The following is a 20,000-nucleotide window of genomic DNA, read 5'->3' as shown; positions in this document are numbered from 1 at the left end:
ATCAGAACGGTTCGTCACAACCTTCTCGCAGCAGCGTCAACCGTTTTTAAATACTGAATCACTTGAATCTCTCCCGGAAATCTACCTGACTATCAGCCATTGTTACAACGAAGGGAAAACTTCAATCTCAGAACCTGGCGCATTCTTTGTGAGCGAATTAATTACAGTCTTTTGTGGGCACGGTCTTCGTTCAAAACAAGATGTTGCCGAACGTCTTATATCTCTAGTAGTCAGCTCGCTGAATTGGTAACTAGTTTAATGAATCAATAAAAACTACATTTCCACTTCTACCGTACAGCGGTGTGAAGGGGAAAAGGGGGGAAAAAAACTTTTCCTACTACACGGGCACTGATCGCAAAAGTCAAATGGTGTTGAAGACGAACTCTCGGATAGTAAGAATAGTTGATGCTAGCAGGACCATTTTGAGTGAAGTCTGCCAAACTCCCCCAGCACTCGTGCTTCTGTCCAGCGAGACAATTAGATTCTGCCACATCGCTGCGCTTTTGCGGATTGCACTTTCAGGCAGCATCTGAACAGGAAACATCGAGACCGAGTCAGAAAGGACGAACCATAGTTTATATCGGGTTCGGAACTCCAATGAACCGTGGAAGTTTTGTTGAGAAACTATTTCCTACCATCGTCAAGATCCTCTTGATGGCGGTGATGATGATGATGATGGTGCACCACCATGTCTACGTTAAATGATTCATGTTTCCTTGCTTCTGTTTGACTTTTTGGCTTCCAACATCGTTCGGGAATCATTACACCACCGTGTAACACGATCTGTATCGCTTGGCATTCGAATTATTATGCTATTGTGGTCAATGGGGCACGAATGTTTGAATATGTTGGAAGATTTGATTAACATTCTCCGTTCCCATCCGTTCTTCAATTCTGTCTCCATCGGTCGAGCGCTATAATACTCCATGGTCATAAAGACGTAAAGCGCTAACCTGCGAAAATACAATTAAACGAATGAATCATAAATTCTGGCCAATTTAAAGTTAACTTTATTCGTCCAATTAATTGTACGGGAACGAGTTTCCTTACTTGAGCATGATGACCGGGAGGGACTGGATCATTTCATGGAAATCATTTGGTACCATTACATCAGATACATGACAAAGATGGCCTTGAAAGTTGAAATCTAGAACGTGAAACATGAGCATGAGCACCCGAGCAACTCCTGTATCCCGTCCGTAGTAGGCTTGCGAATCTAAGTGAAACCGTTATCTACATGGCTCCCGTGTAATGATGCCTTCCTTGCCATGCTCGAGGTCTCGTTCTTCTCGTACTCGAAAACCCACCGAACCAGTTACTTAACGCTCGCGCGCGAGCGCTCATTCAAACGACCACGGCGACCTTCTGATTGGAGTCGGCTTGGCCGGATGGTAATCTGCAGCGAACTCCTCTGTAAACAGTGGTTGCATCTGTCTTCCCCCGGATCTCTCTATTGATCGTAGACCACCAATGAAAAATGGGCCTCTCTCGGACTCGATCATATGCAGGTATTTTATGCCATCCAATATTTCATTTGATAAGCCGTTCCGTACGATCTCCCCGGCTGCACGTGGTTGACCTTGAAAGCATAAACATAAACGTGCCAACTCGTGCCAGCATGAACCACTCCGAAGACGACGCCGTTCATCGTTCTCCTTCGTGCTTCATTCGGTTCATCTAGTACACGAGCAACGTAGTACTCTAGTCGAACCACGCGGCATGGGCCAACAGATTCGCTCATCATATCAAGAGACCGCGAACAGCAAAGCAAGCTGTGTGATTCCAAAGGTTCACACTTTTGTAAAGTGAATCTGAGTTATAAAACCTTCAATAAATGGTTCAATCAAATATATTTTTGAAAACTGAGGAGAAGCGATAAGATCCTCGACGCGACTCGCTCGGAACCGAGTATATACGGTGCGAGCTGTGAGATGAATGCTGCCACCAGGCGTAGGTTCGGTTACTCTCGGATTCAACTCGCTTCGGTTGTTTCATTCGAACGCTCGAAGGAAACGGTTCGAACCGCGCACTCTCGAATACCCGCGGATCTCGGCAACGTGTTGCGGTTTATACGCGGACAGAAACGTCCAGCGTGCGTGAAAGTGACGTGTCCCCACGGACACGGACCAGCCACTGTGGTCCAAAGCAAAGAAGAAGCAAAAAAAACGTAACGAAGAAGAAGTTGCAGATAGACAACAAACAGCGCATCGTCGTACACATCGTTCCTGTGGCGCTTGTGATCGTTGAACGGCCCGGCGGAGGGCCAGGGCCCAGAGGGGGAGTTTGTGCGCGATAACGGCGGTGGCGCTCCCCGAGCCGCTTTGTGTAGTGAATTGTCGAGTGTATACTTTACACCCCCCCCTACCCTTTGTAGTGTCCCATAAGTCATTCTCTCCTGGCTGACCCATCGCTGGCACGTGCCAGAAAGCCTCTCGAGCGATCGTAGCAACCGCCGTTGTCCTTTACTACTAAGCAAGGTGTGTGATGACCCCGCGTGTGGCATCGTATAGATGTGTTTGTTTGTTGCGAAATACGATTAGCGTAGCGTCGCGTCGCTGGACTGCCGATCGGAGCGATCCGGCAGACCAGCAGCACCACCAGTGTCGCCAAGATGGATCGAGCTATTATTCAATGGCCGAGTGCCAGGGTGTTCCGCCGGGGCGATCTGATTACGAATTCAGACAAAAGAGAAATCCTCCAAATTCCAAAACAACTTAAAGGAAGTGAATGTGATGTTTTGAGTGGTTAAAATACGGGTTGCTGGTCTGGCTGGACGCGTCGAATCGCTCAACTCCGGCCCCAGAAAACCGAGTAGTGGGCTAGTGCGTGAGATTAGCCTTTCAGAATGTCCGCCCCCCTGTTTGCGCTGGTGATGGTGAAGTGCGTATCGAAGGCGGCGTGTTGACACGGCCTACTACTATCAGTGCTTTGAAATGAAAGGAAGAAACCGCCAGCCAGCTGCTAGACGGACGGACAGAATATTCTAAAAACAAATATTGTTCGTTTGCCACGCACCTTCATCGTCGCCGCTGTTAGAATGTACGATCTAATTCTAGCACACCAAGTAGGGTCCAGTACCAGCTTTTTTTGTAAGATGTGGATGTTTTTTGTGCTCTTCTCTCGCCGTCCAACCGGAGCCACACCGTTTTCTCGAGCATTTGATAGCTTCATGGCCAGCTTCAGTCCCGAGGTTACCTCTCTTTTCAAAGTAACAAACGCACGAAGAAAAAAAACACCAAACTGGCTGACGATCTCCGTGGCGAGAGTTTCACTTTCCGGCATACTATGATTACATCGAAGCAACACACCGATGCGTGCGCGGTCGGCACCGAGACCGAGACTGAAAGTCTGGTTTAATTTTTTGTTGTATGTTTCATATTTAAATAGTACTTTGCCGCACGTGAATCCGTCTATCTGCGCGATGATAATTGGACGAGCGGGAGCTAATTTCGTACGGAAATTGTTGACAATTAGCCGTCACCATGCGATTCTTTCCGGTTGATAATTTCACTCAAAAAATCCAACATATGGAAGCGCGACTTTTATCAAAAGCAAAGCAACACAGCAGGCAGCTTCCTACTGGAATCGAATCGCCCTTGGCCACGACGGAACGCCGTTATTTGTTTGGGTTCGAGTTGATGCCACTTTAAAATCACGCTATCATACCGACGTTAAAAAATAGTGCTACAATAGAACCATCAGCTGAACCATTTTTGGATCCGATAAAAAAGATCCACAGTGTGCTGGTGTCTGATAAGCAAACACTCATGGTTAAATAGAGACAACCCGAGTAGTGCTCGAGCTCTCGTCCCATGTGTACATCATATCAGCACTCACGACATAAGTCAAAGACTGATAACAAAAGCATCGCCAATCGCACCGCAAACGCTGGTGGGTCGAGAACGTTTTAGTGGCTTACATTTCTAAACAAATGATTTATCTAAGCGGTCGACGGGTAGGAAAGGCATGGCCTCTCCCTGCTTTCGTTGAATTGTCGCGAGTGAAAGACATAAAGGCGCCGGTTGCAATACATTCCGCTTCCCCGATAAGCATTCTATCAATGATATTATTTATCTCGTTATGGTTTTTGCCATTTTTTCGCCCCTGCAAACAATCCACCGTTTATAACGGGGTCAACCTTTTTCGACATAGATTTATGGTGGCAGCGATTCATTGCATTCGCATGTTAACGGCTTCTCCTTTCCTTACTCGCTGTTGTTAGTATCGAGTCATGGGAGAAAAAAGGAATTCATTTCATTCCTGCTCCCTTTTTGCGGAGCCATTATCAGCACACTACCACCGCATTGGCTGATTACTATATTCCCGGTGACTGTAGCCAAGCGGTAGCTATTAACTCCAAAGGGGTACTTCAAATCGTTGCTCTGTTGCTTCATGGTTTCTCTGCTTCTGCTGCAGTAGTAGAAAGTTCGTACTACTCTACGCAAACAGTATTTAAGGAAACTGGAGACTAGTGTCTCGCTAGCGCACGAGACATGACACAGATTGATGACTAACACGATCACGTCCCACGTCCACTGCTCGTCTACTCCATGAGCATCATCATATTTGCATACGATAGTGCACCCGAGCCGAGCAATTAGAGGCAGTTTGCAACGTGGGTGAGCTAATGGTTGCAGTCTAACTATCAGCCGGTAACGACTGCAACCGACCAGCAGCAGGCGAAAACAAGATGCACACCACATCGTACGGACCATAATATTTAACACATACACGAGACGCCCGGCCGGTCGTGATGATGACTCTCTTTGAGTGGGATTGCGTCGTCTTATTGACGTCTTTTAGTTTACGAATGCACACGAAGCAGCATGTTTTGGACTTTCATGGCCTGGCAAGCAATGGTGCATGCCACAGAAACGAGCCACAAACTATTCTACTTTCTACGTACTTACAGTTCATATCAATCAAGCAAATCAAACGAAAATTCACATTTCCATCAGCAGCATCAGATGGTTAAAGATGGAGCCGTCATCTTTATTCAGTCGCGGGGATCCCGAAATAGTCCCGAAGAAACGACATAAATCAAGAGTATCTCCATTTCCAATCGACCACCGACAAAAACAGAACGCAGAACGCTTGCCGCAACTAAGTAGATTCATTAACACCAGCATAAATAGCATAAACCTCTATGAGACACTGCCTGCACGGCCCCATGGTGGCGAAGAAGAAGAAGACGGAACCGAAGCAAATCGAAACGCGAAAGGCAAGAATGCAAAAGTAGTTATCACCCTCCTCTCCCGGCCAGTTCGGTCACTGTTTGTCTGAGAGGAAAGCCATCCGTGACCTCGGTTGATAATTTTAGATTCCAATGCCAACGCGCGGCTCGCGGTACTCGCAGGTCCGGGACCGTCGCTCCGAGTCACTTGTGCGATTCCAGTCCAATCTTTCGCACGCTCGGGTGCCGCTTTAAGATTGATTCGATCGCTACACGATCACCCGCCGCCGGCCGCTACTATCACAAAGAGTCGCAGGAGCAGTAGCTCCTCCCTTGGCCCTACCCTCCCCCAAAATGGAACACGATCAATTTACATTCTCTCGCGTCTTGTCCGTCGCCTTGTGCTGACGGAACGACACGGGCTGTCACCGGCATCGTCATGATCGACACAGTTAACACAGCCATCAGGGCAAAAAGGGGTGGTCGATCTCCATTACTCGTACGACAACCAAGAGACAAATCGGTGAAGACGTTGGCATTGCTCTCCAATTCAAATTTGGCTTCCCCGGACTACATCGACTTCCTTACGTAGCCGAGACTACGCGACTCTGTCCGAATTGGTGGTTGACACACTTCAGAACGCTAGCTTACCGTCTTATCAGCTGTACCTTGAAGAAGTTGGCGCCGTAATACACCTCAATGGCAGCTCATGTAGCTCATGTTGCTGATATCTGAATTGCATCTCGCGATCTCGCGTCCCGCTGGTAGTCGCCGCCAGGAAAAAGGCAACGATTTTTTTTTTGCTTTAAATTTGGCAACATCCTTTTTGTATTCTACTAATGACCCCATTACATTCACTTTCAAAAGACGACAAAAAATATAATTCCAAGAAATGAACCTGACGAATATGGTGCGCATTCAGTGCGACCAAACTTCCTCGCACCTTGACAACCTTAAGATGGTTGCTTCCAAAGAAGTAGCTTCGCACGTCATTAATGATCTCAAGTGCTGGGTATTCTTGGGTTCCCTTTTTGTGGCAAACATCCTCGAAAGTTCATTAAAAACTCTTATTCTTCTGAGCAGCAGCAGCAGCAGCAACAGCAGAAGGAGAAACACTTCTCCGTTGCACAAAAATAGCAGAACGTATCATTGCCATCAGCGCCCAAGTCTGAAGGGAAACTTTTGCTCCATCGTTTAAAGCAGTTCGGGGACCTGTTGCTTCTACTTGAGCTGCTCATTTGGAAAGAAAAGAGCGTCATGACTACTGGAGCTCAGGTGTATCATGCAACGGATAACTCGTTGCTTTTACATGATCGCCCCATCCCTAGTGTTTGAATTCCAATAAAAGACATTCTCGTTGGCCACCTGCTACCTCACGCGGCGTGTTATCAAGAGTTGCATAGAAACGAGAAAGCAGAACAGCAGATTCAATCCCGCATTCCTGTGAGATTCCCTAGGATTCTCCTTAAAATCCGTCCTTTGGAAACAGAAATCCAATCAAAAGAATTTTTCTTCCGTTTCTGAAAGCAACACAATGACAAAAATGCAAATGCTTCCTCCAAATAAATCCACCAGCATGTATGTGCCCGGAGAGATTGAGAAGCAAACCCTTTTCCATGCTTTCGAACGCTACGAGACGGCCAGCTGCCCACTGCCGGCCACTCTCTTTCACGTGGCACTCGCAAATGCTTACGCGTTCGCCTTAAGCCACTCTCGAATGGGTAGACTACCACACCACATCCGCTGCTGCTGCTGCTGCTTGGGGGGCGTAATGGCGTAAACACTGGCACTGCCTGCACGTGCACTGTGGGATGCAGTGATAGAAATGTCGAATGCCAGCGAGAAAATCGCTTCACGCTGCTACCATCAGCAGTCGTCTCTTGGTGTTTTTTTGTACTATTTTTTCTCCCTTTATGCAACCGGAACAAACATACCAAACACTATTGCTCCAGTTCCGTTGCTGGTTTGAATGCTTAACTAGCCGCAACTGTTGGAAGGTACATTTTTCCCTGCAGTGGCAAAAAAACCGTTTCTAATATTTGGAAAGCAGAATTTAATGCGTTGAGCACACTTTTGAAATATGCTTACGGCTGCCACGCTATACTATGCTATAAGAAACGCCTTCCTGTCCTTGCTCGACCGAGTGTTGACTAGAAGGCTTACAGGGGATTTGCAAACGACATTAAATGTCTTTTGTGTTTGCTTTGCGAAGACACTACCCCTTAATGTACTGTGACGGCGAGATGTGCCAGCAAAATGTGGTGCAACAAGCAGCTACTGCATCCCGGCCGGTACATTGTATTGATTTTGCCTCAGTTTCCGTAATCCGTGTTGCAGTCTAGTAAGGCTTAGCAGCTTAATACCTTCTTATATGCTGTTTTGGTTTTTAATCTCGTACCGTTTCACAGCATGTTTTATTCAACAAAATGTTTGCCGGGACTCAGGAACGAAGCATCCTCTAGAACGTTAGTCACCACGTGTAGCTCACCCGTATTAAATATTCAAGCATCTCTTAAGTGCACAACCACAAGAGAAATGCACTTAAGCAGAAGATGTATGGAGTGGGTTTTCAATTATTTCACCCACAATGACCATCACGTTGGCAACAATCGTCAAATACACGATTAGATGCTGTTTGTTACGATTCAATACACTTTAAGTTGTGATATTGTCACTCGAAAATAAATCATTTGATCCGAGGAATCGTCTCCCTGAAATCAATGTAAGAAAAAGTGGGTCATAAAGGGATGATCTAATTTGTGTCTCCATTGTAAGCATAAATAGATGCAAATCAGCTTCGGTGCAGAGTAGCAACGCGCTTCCACCAATCGCTTCAGTAGCAACAAAGTACGGCAGCACTTGACGTGACAGTTTTGACACTCGAACCCATCCCAGGCTACCCCGATGCATCGCTGTTGTCGAGCGTCTATCGTACCACGGTATGCTTGAAAGTGTTGCGGAATGTAAAAACAGAGCAATTTGTTCCGACGGGCACGAACACACATCATAGCAACCTAGAGCGCAGCGAAGGGCGGGAATCCTTTGCCTCTTCAAACGGATTCGGTTATGTAAATATGTCCGGCCCCTCTTCCGGCAATTCACGCCGTCACTTTGATTAGAGCTTCCACGGCTTTCCTTTCACGGAGTATTGTGGCTTAATCGGCTTCGTCTGATCTATGCCGACGGTGCATGCAACCACCTACAATGTGCAACGACTGCAAGCGATCGTCATACGGGCCCTAAGTGCATCCATTAACATCCCCGAAAGGTGATGCTTCGCTGCTGTCGCCAACTGTCGTAGCATTGAGGAATAAAGTGAATTTTACGTAGCACAGGTTCAGATTACTTGCTAATATCTTAGCTAGGGTGATGACCGTGGCTAGTTGAATAATGATGGACTATTAGCACTTACGTTTTGTTTTTAATCGATATACGAAGCTCATTATCCCTTAAATACTGAAACACATCAACTTCATCCCCCCCATTAAAACACACAACATTGTTGCAAACTGAACGCGGCTGTCCGATTTTCCATGATCACTAGATTATCATATTGGATTGCGTGATGAAACTGGTTGACTGAATAACCATAATTCAATGCAATTTTCGTGTGATTGCTGCGGGAATTGGAACTGCATTGTATGCTAAGTGCATCCCGATTCAACTCAATCGCTGGCACCAACATGTCCAAGCAATCTTCAACCTGAATTTACTGAAATTCCAGTCACCAAACAAAGAGGTTGTCCTTGCTATTGGAAGTAAAATGCCCTCCCCAACATCGCTCATGGTGTACCGTAGCTGCTGCTCCCCGTAGATATGAAATTGTAAAAACCTTGCCCGACACACACGGGACCTTGATCTTGCAACGTCAACCCCGTCCGATGACGTGGACGAGGTCGGACGATTTTCAATCTCGGCTAAAACAAGCAAAAGACTGAAAAAACGGCCACAGACCACCCAGACCAGGGGAACATTCATTGCGCAAACAACGCGAACGTGCGCTGCTCGGTTATTAGTTCCAATACCAACACGCGACCATCGGCGATGCTGGCGAAGAGAGTCCGGGTGTGTCGTTCAGGCCGGTTGATCTGCCGGAGCAGACGAAGCAAAAGCAATTTCTTCATCATTTTATCATCTCACAAGCGCGGTCTTCTCGCCATCCGAACCTTGTCAGCGCGTTCGATTAGAGATGCTGCAGCCATTGGCTATCGTCCCTTTCGATGTTCATTTGGCACATTCACATCGTGGAAAAAAAACGGCCAAATTGAAGGGCCAGTCCTGCGGCGGTCCCCGTTGATCCTCGCTCGAGATGCAATTGCTGAGGCGCCGCGAGCAGTTTCACGCCTTTACCCCTCCAGGTTGCCCCGCCGCATGGGAGCAGTTTTAAATTGTCCGAGCAATTGGTGGAGTGATGACAGGCCGTCACCGATAATGCCAATCAGGCGGCTGAAGGCTTGGCAGACAGGGACCGGAGCGAACCATGGACTCATAAAGTGGTCCGACGATGATGATAACGATGTAATCCGATAGTGTCATTCGTGTCGGCGTGGACACACCGACCGTTCGCTACACACGGGGATGCCCTTTGAAGCTGGGACCTTCCTGGTTGGCATTTCGATTAGCGATGGATTCACGTCACGTGCCACAGTGTTTCGCGGGGCTCAGGAATCAATTAGTGCTCTGTACGAGATGATGTACAGAGCGCATGATGGCAGTATCGCCACGCATAGGCCACGGAATGTTAACGCGATTACCTTTGATCTACGAAATATGTTCTTGTTCTAGGAGTAGAAGCGTTGAAAAAATGTTTTGTTAAAACAAAGTTAATATACTACGGTCTGGACGGTTCCTTTTGCTAGAGTTGTAACGTGATGTTCGATAAACCGAGGAATATATAAAACCCACTGATACATGCCATCCTAAATCCCACCAGTGTTGTGGATCCATTATCCTTCCCCTACCTTTTTCCGGCAGGAATGATAAAGTACACCCACGAGTCCCTACGTCTCCTAATGCCCTAATTAATTTTTCATCATCCACTTCCTGCGGACAGACACTCTGCTCAGATGGACTGCCGTGAATGCCTTGTGGGGGACATCCAACGAGCTATATTGGATTGATTGTGCAAGAATGAATCATTTGTGAGATATGATGTAACGTGTTTGATATCGAAACCGTCGCCTGAGAGCTCCGCATTATTCCGGGTTTCTCATAAACATTTCTGTATCTTTGGAACTGTTTGGCTGTTTACGGGATAGAGCTTCCACATCTCATCTCATCTGTGGCACACGTTGAGCGCGGGTTTTTTGGCACCACGTTTACCCGGTAGAGTAATTCGATCGTACGTGATCGCACGGTGCTGCAATGAAGCGTTCCAAATTGGATGCATTTCCCACGATGTGGAAAATTGCTCAAATATAAATAAACAGTTCCGCTACACCGCAACCGCTACGCGACCGGTGGCGCATCATTTACATCGATCCAGCACCGGGGATTGGCTTGGCTGCACAACCCACCAGTAATGGCCACCGAGTGGGGTCAATTTTGATTCTCTCCCAAAACGATGTTAAAATTAGTAACACGCTGGGATGAGGTGAGATGTGGAACGGGCGAATATTGATCATGAAATTTGAGAATTCGATCCCGTAACACGATCCCTGCCGTGACCGTGGCCGTGATTTCGATCAAGAGATCGAGAATGTCAAATGGCTTGCTTTGGTTTTGTATTTGCGCTGATAACTTAATCTTTACTCCAGGTAGCACAATGAAACCAAAGTAAGCGGTTTATATTCGCTCTCTCTCTCTCTCGTCGTCGCGATTTTATGTAAAACGGTTGACAGTTTCAATTATCATCGTGCTGCTAACACGCTGATGTAACGTAGATTTGATTTATGCACGGTATAATCGCATACCGATCGCTCACCGGTGGTTAGCACGAGCGCACTCACGAGCAATTATGTCGTCAGCCGGCATGCCGGCAAATCCACACATGTGTTAACTAAACAAATTAACTTCTCGCGTTCGGAAACGATTGAATTAATTGATGCTATGTGAACTATTTCTCGGCAACACAGCAGCGAGCGCAGTAATTTATTCGTGAGAAATCCATCATCCATTGGCATCAGATTAATCGCACTCGCATTCGCGAAAATGTTAGTTTGTACGAGAGGAACTTCGTTCCTTTGCAACTATTGACTTTCCCTTAGCATGAACGCAGCCGGTAAAATAAGCTGCCCAGCCGAGCTGAGCCTTAATTAATTGCACGATAATGATTGCGATCGCCAACCAACCAGGCGACCCGTGTTCCCCATTCTTGACTGCCCTAGGACTGACTCTAGTTGCAACTGTCTCTGGCAGCGCTCGTTGTGGTGCTTTGCAATTCATTGGCATTCCTATTTGCGTTCTATCTATCCATGGTTGCAACTGCACTCGATGCACTCCACTCACGTACCGTACGATGCAAATGTGTTCCTACGCTCTGCTTCTCTTCGAAAGGCGACCACCGACCAGAGTCTGGACAGCACGGTTGATGCGTTTGTCACGACGCCCAATACATTAACCCCCCCTCTTCGATCAGTGTGGACCCCATTACATCAGATCGATTATTGTGGACGGATTGACGTTGCATTTTTTTCACTTCTGTTGCATGCGGTGCGCTGTGAATGTATCACACAATCGCGATTGGACCGGGGGTTGGATGCGTTTCTTATCGTCGGGATCGTGCATTATTATCCTCCGTTGACTGTACGCGGTGGTTGATTTATTGATGGATGTTCCCAGCACCTTATGAATGAGCTCGAACCCAATTGGCCATACATTGTTGCCAGCCATTCCCTAACAGATTTTTTCCCATTACCATCTCACAAACAGCTCACTCAATCAGCGTGAAGCATCCAGTCAACAGGGTGATAATTATTCACCCAATCAATTATCGGGCCATTATCAACGATCATAAATTAACACTGATTAAGAGACGTCCAAATCCTTCATATTAACGCCATGTTTCATTAACTCACTTGTAAGCGGGGACACGTGTTCCCGTGTTCTCGTGTTCTCTAGATTTCTGTTCAACAAAACCTTTGCTGAAAGAAAAAGAAAGCTCAGTTTCGATCGCCACTAACCGCTTTAGACCCAAACCATCGTCAGGTTTTCTAGGAAAGAATTTCTATTTGCATTTCGTCTCCGTCTTCTCGCGTGGTGACCGTAACCTCAAGATTACTCCCAGATTGGCATTTGCTTACCTCTGCTTTGATGTCACGCATAAATCACCAAGACGACGCAGCATGTAATTAGCGCTGGAAACGGCCTGTTGAGCGTGCGACGCAGTTACTTTGAAACACCTCGATACCGTGCCTGCTTAGTTACTCCTTTCCAGGCTGGCTATGCTGTTGACATTCTCGTTATTCGTGGTGGAAAACGTTTTTTTTTCTTATCGAAAGTTCTCAACCGCTATCCGGAGTGTGCGTGGCCAGGGCGCAGAGGTCTAATTAAATTTCCAATGGCGGGCGTACCTTGGAGTTGGGGGTAGCTAATCAAATGATGGTGACTTCCACGAACCAAGAACCCATTAGCCACGCTTGATGACTTTACGACCAAAACCAATTCCTTTTCTCTTTACTCAGATAATCGGCGGAATGAAGCAAATTTTGAACACAAAAATGGAGTAAATTTTGAAAGCATCCAATATTAAATTGATTAAAATAGGAATCCAGTCTGATCGAGATAGCCACTGGACGCTAAAGCAGCACCACCGGTCATGAGGCAAAAGAATTATTAATTTTTCGAGGATTTTCCGTCACTCGCAAGACCACACAACACTCGGTTTACGACGGTCACCGGCTGCTGTTGTACCGGAAAAGTTTCCGTCGTCTGCGCTAGATATCCTAATGGAATGCATGATTATTCCTCTGGTCTGTTCCCTCTGTCACTGCACCATTGTCGAAGCATATGGTGAATAGCCAAGCACTGTAGTGTGTCGGCAATGCTGGCCACTGAATGGTGTATCGCTTTGCACCAACTTGATGCTGGAAACCTTGACCGATGGCACACTGTCCGTGCTGTTCGTCCCGTGGGAGATTTGTGGAGGATACGCTTTGGCTTCCCATGTCGTCCTGCATGTTTGCAACATAAATGAACATGCAACCTAAAACGTTTCACGGTGTTTGCACTCCGTGGTGATAGAATGGATGCATAAGAATTCACAGCCACTGGCACATTGCAAGCTGGTTCATTGGACACTCTATCGTTCCATTGGGTCCTATTAAAGGTCAGGGTGGTCAGTGCACACGTTTTAATCATGTAGCATCACCCGTTACGCTAAATACAGTTTGGGTTCAAATAGAATCAACAAATACACATCGAATTGAAATACAAATGTTATGATCGCCCATTCGTAATATCAGATTTGATTGTGATGCAAATTGCAGGCGTCTGTAACTTGAGCCGCCCGACTGGAAAACACGCAACGCGACCTAGTTGGAGTAACTATTTTCATTACAACATTCCCATCCTGCCCACCAGATTGAACTCGGTGTTAGAGGAACGCAACAGTTAGCAATCGCACAAAACGCCTGCAGCTGGAGATGATCATTGTGGTTCGCAAAGGACTTGTAATCGTGTTGTTCTAGCTGACGGTTCAATGCAGCTGTCTAAACATAGGCCACCCCCCCCCCCCCCCCCCCGTGGGCTACTATAGAGCGTCACTTTATCACGTGGCATGACGTGGATTGTGTACCCAGAACACAATCAAATAACACATCTCTGCAACGTCGTCCGTTCTGTCCAGAAAAGCTTTTTAATATGCCCGCAGGTAACCTCGCGTCGCTCGTTTCGCACGGCAAGGTAATAAAATGCTGTGACTTTTATTTTTGCAAAAATAAAACTCAAACACTCAAGGCCTAGAGCCGGTCCATCAGGTGGTCCGATGGTTCAACATTTTATTGCTCAGATCTCTCTCAATTTGCAAGGTTTTCGACGTAACCGTCGGAGAGGAGATGGCATGTTCACTAGTCGCTGTTTAAAATAAAGAGCCTCCATTAAGGATTTCTTTCTGCTTGCCCACTATGGGCGAAATGAACAATTTTACGTTGTCCACGGTTTCCATTCTGCCCAAAAAGGTGCCTGTCGAATCTGCTAAACGCTTTCTTCCGCATAAAACATAACCGAACTCACCGAAGAGATTTCATTAAGCTAAGCGCCAACAAATAGCGTTTCGCGCCTTCGGTTGACGAATTGACCACCGAGTAGATTGTCCACCGTCGGTCAGATGTTCGATAGATTGCTGCCAGTTACAGGAGGAGAGAGAGAGAGAATATTGATCGCGAGATCGTCATCGGGTGACATTTACATGCAACGCGCGTGCCGTTGTCGTGGAAACCGCGAGCGAGCGATCGAGAAGGCAACCAGCCAGACTGGCATACTGCGTTGTCTTCATCGATTTACCGAAGCAATAAGGAGTGATTATTGAATTTACACATTCCTGCCATCGCCTGCCGGCCGCAGCTCTCCCTCTTTATCCGCATCCCTCGGAGAAGTGGGTTGAAAGAGAACAAAACTGCAGTTCGCGTCCAGTGTGGCCACTCGCGGAATGGAAATTAAAACCGTGACAGCAGCCTCCGTCACCTCAACTGCCAGTCAACGAGCAATTTGCGGGTTGATCCGCTGGGTTTCACTGTTGATTGCTGTAAACCGAGCTACTCGCACACCGCCTGCTGTGCACCCTGCTGACACCTGATGATGAACGAGTTGATGCAGTCGATTAGCACAAAGAGGGCGGACCGGCTCCAGGCGGCTATGCAAACCATATCGAGCCGATTTAATTGCAACCGATTAAACGATTAGGAACTGATAGGCACGTCGATTTTTTGACTTCTGGTCTGATCTCAGCTGAAAGTGGAAACGTTTCAATTTGACTCGAGCTTAGCTGACGCGAACCAGTAAAGAACACGTACGTGGCCTACTATGCTGCTAATAATTATTTTTACTCAATTAATCAGAGCCCATATCATTGATTTAAGAAAGTTTCAATTTCTTCGCAAATTGAATGTTTTGGTCTATTTTTAAACTGAGTGAATGATAAAACAAAAGGCAAATGTTTCGCGCTGAAAAATAAAATCTAAAATCATATATTATGTATTCAACATCGGAATTTGGACAGGTTTTGCTACGCATTCTTTATTATTCAAACTGCCTCTAAATCTCCGATGAAAGCTACCGCCAAATTCAAATGTCCTCCATTGTTGTCATATTTGCAAAACAGATCCTCGATGCTCTATGGCAACCACGGAGAACGAAGAACCTGTTTCCGGCTTTGCGGCTCATCAGGGATGGACGGAAAAGTGAGCCGCAGAATCAATTTGTCTTCCCCAGACCCATTTGATTGCAATAGCTTATGGTGTTTTATTCGTTTATCCATAGATTGTCGTACCCCTACAGTTCTTTTCGCGATAAACCCTTACGATAGCTCGATGTAGACGGATCTTAATGTACATTTTATTTAAATTTGTTTAAAAATATCTAAATCCAGCGGTGTATTCTTTGTTGCGAAAATCGTAAAAAAAAGCGCGCGCGAATGCCTTCAAATGCCATCAGTTCATGGTGTTCGTTCTGGTGGCTGCGATGGCGCTGGTTTGTTCAACCTGTTTTCCTATAAATAGCCTCGTTGGACCCATGGTGCCAATTTATAGCTCCAGCCATGAAGGAGAAGGAATTAAAAATAAAGACAATATAAACCGTACAGCTCACAACTGCCAACTGTCTCCAGAGACTGGACGCTGGGCATAACCATTTCATTTGGAGCCATTTGGGTGTCCAGTTTTATCTAAGATAAATTTGGGACCCACGACCGTCCAGCCGACCGGCTGCCGTAGTGCTGCCCGGTACGCACGGTACGATAGGAAGGAGTTAATGAGCTTCACCATGAATATGCTGATTTGACAACGAAACGAGTGAGTTCGAGCGTCGATGAGGATGCGCTTCGCCTTGATGTCAACGTCGCGAAACGGTGTCGATTTCGAGAACCAAGCATTGCAGAACTGCCTTCCAGTAAACCTGTTTTACACCAATCCTTGTCAATGATTCTGTTGGACAGTTCCATATTTGCACGGAAACACTTTCCAATACAGTTTCCTCATGTTTTGCTAAAACTGCTTTAGGAAATATTGGAAATTGCATTGCACAATGCTTCGCAATTGACACCCAATTTCCTAATATATTGATGCCGCGCGAGCGTAAAGATTACAACATCTGATTCAGCCGTGCATCACTCGCCATAGACACCACCAGCCAACAGGATATTCCTGTTTGGCAGTGCATGTGAACGCGAAATCGCGAATTGCCACCCAATCTGGGCATGCATCATAACTGCTTTATTTATTGCCCAATAAAGATTTGGAATAAATTATTCCTCCTATTAGACATCAACAGAGGGACCACAAACGACACGAAAGATGGCGATGCCCGGCGAGGACACGACGAATAGAAGCTATTAGTTATGCGACCAAAACTATGCGCAAAAAAACTGCAGCCGGAAAGGCTAGTAAATCGCTTTCAATTGACGACCTTCAGAGGTTTTTCGGCCTGATAGCGTCGAACTGATCATCAGTTCCTCTTCTCCTACCACAAAGACGCAAAACGGATGCATCGAACAAACAGCACAAATGAGGGCAAAACAGTGGAAACACCATAACCTTTCCACTTTCCAGGTGTCTATCAGGAGTTTTAACGGCGCCGGTTTTGTGGACATTCGTTTATCAACGCTACAAGCTTAAGCCTTTCGTCGGAACCGAAGATTAAGGCGTTTCGATGCGTTTCACCCGGACTTTGATTATGCTGCTGGTTGATGGACTCTGGATAGTGATCCCATTGCGATCGTGCCCCCCCCCCCCCCCCCCCCCCCCCCCCGGTATAATGAAGCCTGTGATCTTTCGAGCGAGTTTAAATGGATCATTTTCTTCCTCCACTCTTTCGACTGCCGTCTGCTTCTCTAATTTACTGAAGGTGAAGGGTCACGGGACAAACCTGATCGAAGCATACCGGTTCTCTGCATAGTTTAAAGATGTCCGAACAGTGGAGAAACGTTCCAGTGAGGGACCACGGTGTCCACTGCACCGTGATGTCTGAGGATGACAGATTCCATAAACAATGAACAATTTTAAGCTTCGTTTCCTTTCGTTATCATCGAGGATCAGGATTAGGCAGCTTGGTTGCGCACGATGTAATAATGACAGAAACATTCCGCAAGACTTGCCACTTTCGTCCTGGTTCGTCCTGTATTCTACTGATTGATGACCAACATTTCTCAATGAAGTCTTCGGGTGCCCGTCAATGGTCCACAGCTTCGTCCACACGGAGAGCCCGCAGATCCTGTCATCAATTTCCGAGACGACGCCAAGCGAAGAAGCAATGTGCCAGAAAGTGATCGATTTGAGCGGTGTTGGAAATTGTTTGGAAAATGTCTTGATTGAAATGTCGTTTGACCCCCGCCGGAGGGGGCATCCAGCGTGGTTCAAGGCTCCGTCGGTCACTACTTATTTTCAATCCAACATTGTTTACAAAACTACCAATTTACTGCAAAATGTAGTGACGCCTTAAGCAAGAAAAAAAAACCAGAAAATTGGCTTCTATAAATGTCAACCACCGATTGATTGACTCGCAAATCAATGGCTTGTTTATATAACGCCATCACGTGACTGGCTAAAGCTAGCCAAAAAAACACTATGCTTCCTACCAACAACTTTGCCAAGGTAGCGATCGTTAGCAGTATCAATTAGGCAACTGGTTTCCATTAGAGCCACCGGCTGGCAAGCTCATGGAGCCCCAGCGTTTGTACCGTTGACGGCCTCCACAGGTTTCTGGCGTCTCCCCGGGAAGCTGCAATCCATCAGTCAAAACGGTTACCAAATAATTTTCGCCTAAAGGTGGCGAACCGTGAAACGAACGGAACGCACCTTGTGCACGCACGCTGACGCGCGATTCTCCTCCTTCTCCTCCTCCTCCTCCCCAACACCAACTGTCTCCGGGCGCATTAGAGTTTTCTCGTGTCGTCTCGCCGTGGTAGCCACTTTGGCATTTCCTTCAAGCTCCGCAGATTACCGACGCACCTTTAATTGAATGTGAAACAACAAAAAAGTTGAAAATGAAATAGAAAGGCCACGCACGCAACGCCGCATCGTCAGGGGAGAGATGGCGCATCCACTGCGATGGATGCCTCCTAGACGTATGCGGCCTAGTTTGTGACCACTAGGCCCCTGATATATTCCATATCGATACCTTTCGTTATTGTCTTTTTCGCTGTTCGCGTCTAATCTAATCAGCAGATCCAAGTGCACCACCAAGCAGAACAAAGTGTTGTACCCCCTTCAGAGCATATCGCTACGATTGTGGTCCTCTAGCAGCAGCCGCTCAAATCCGCATGATGAAGGTGTCCGTAACAATCGCCGAACCGCGATCTCTGAACCGAAACCGAAGGTGTGCGCGATCAAGCATGTCCATGAAGCCGCTGCAGAGCAAAAACGTTTCCTCGTAATGTGATTATCAGCTTGTCCACTAAACAGGGCGAGGACAATCGAACCTACAACGTTTCCGATTCCGTGTGCATTCGAGTGTAGCATATGAATTCCGACTGAACTGTGATTGTCGACCAGATGTTGACTTCGATTAGGTACTTGGCTACTGCGACCGATAGAAGTGAACTTTGTGAGCCCGTATTGAAAGGCTAATTTCTCTCGTTTCCTTTTCCAAATACAGCCATAACCGGTGCGTGTTAGTGTATGTGTGCCACGGAAATGGTTGCTGTGTAATCGGATCCTGCTTCGAATAATCTGCATTCCGTGATGCCTCGGTATGCTCCAGTGTGCATTGTGAACGATAGTGGTGGTTCTGCTACACAGTGTTGGCCAGTGATCGTGTATTAACAACCACCGACCCCCACCGAACATCATCAACAGCAACAGAACTGCATCAACAGGTCACCGCCAACGCCATGTCGGTCACCGGCGTGATCGATTTAAGGCGCAGCGCGGTGAAACCGTGTACTGCGACGCAGCAACCGTTGGTTTTGCTTCTGCTGCTACTGCTGCTAGCCCTTGGTGGCGGGTTTCCCGGTCTGGATGCATCCGTCAGTGGGCCGGGACGCAATAAAACCGTCGGCACCGTTCCGCAGAACTGCGACCACCGCTCGATGGTTGTCGACGACTACGATGGCACGGTGGATGCCGAAGGGCACGGAAAGTTTATCAAGTTTGCCATCCTGTTGCCAGAGAAACCGAGCAAAGCGCGTGACGTACGTATCCTGTCGACCGTGCTTCCGGTAATCGAAATGGCCACCAAGGTGGTCACCGATCCCGGGGGACTGCTGGCCGGCTTTCGCATCGAGATTGACCACCGGGACACGCAATGTTCGTCCACATTCGGAGGACTCGGAGCATTCGATATGTTTCTCAAACGAAAACCAGGTTGAACCATCTGCTTTGGTATTCCTCTGCCTACTCACCTGTGTCTCGAAGGAATCAGGAATCAAATCAAACCACAACATCCAAACCAAAACGACCGAATTCGAATTCCAGCTTGAATCAATTGACCTTCACCCTCTCCGAAAAGACCGTACCGAACGATCTGACGATGGGATGGTGTCTGCTTTGTTAGTTTTGTTAATCAGACTACTACACCAAACAGATTGGTTTCCAGGGTGATGATAGCTCATCGCCACCGTCGCCTCCTTCGCGTTCTCTGCTCTCAATTAGACTGGGTTGACCACTGGTTGGCTACTTTGCATAATGTGGCTTTTGGGTGCCCGCTGTGCCAAATATTTGATTTATATCGCCTTTCA

At 47.0% G+C, this 20,000-nt stretch overlaps 1 protein-coding gene across 11 annotated transcripts in view; it reads left to right on the top strand.

Moving 5' to 3' along the window:
* The window catches only part of LOC126578787 (atrial natriuretic peptide receptor 1-like), a 61,157-nt gene that overhangs the window by 18,685 nt on the left and 22,472 nt on the right, over positions 1-20,000 (top strand). Inside the window, exons 1-2 of one of the 11 annotated variants that reach the window (XM_050241695.1) lie at positions 2,031-2,477; positions 18,920-19,626. The exons of 7 other annotated variants lie outside the window; for them this stretch is intronic. In XM_050241695.1, the coding sequence (XP_050097652.1) occupies positions 19,155-19,626 (472 nt within the window). In that variant the 5' untranslated portion in view covers positions 2,031-2,477; positions 18,920-19,154. Of the gene's footprint in view, positions 1-2,030; positions 2,478-18,684; positions 18,700-18,731; positions 18,834-18,919; positions 19,627-20,000 lie in introns of those variants that run through there. 3 more of the 11 variants (XM_050241704.1, XM_050241721.1, XM_050241712.1) reach the window with 3 other exon arrangements.

The sequence above is a fragment of the Anopheles aquasalis genome, chromosome 2 (assembly GCF_943734665.1).
Source record: "Anopheles aquasalis chromosome 2, idAnoAquaMG_Q_19, whole genome shotgun sequence".
Classification (NCBI taxonomy): Eukaryota; Metazoa; Arthropoda; class Insecta; order Diptera; family Culicidae; genus Anopheles; species Anopheles aquasalis.
Note: the sequence above shows the minus strand (reverse complement) of the source record. Positions and strands in the feature narration are given on the sequence as shown.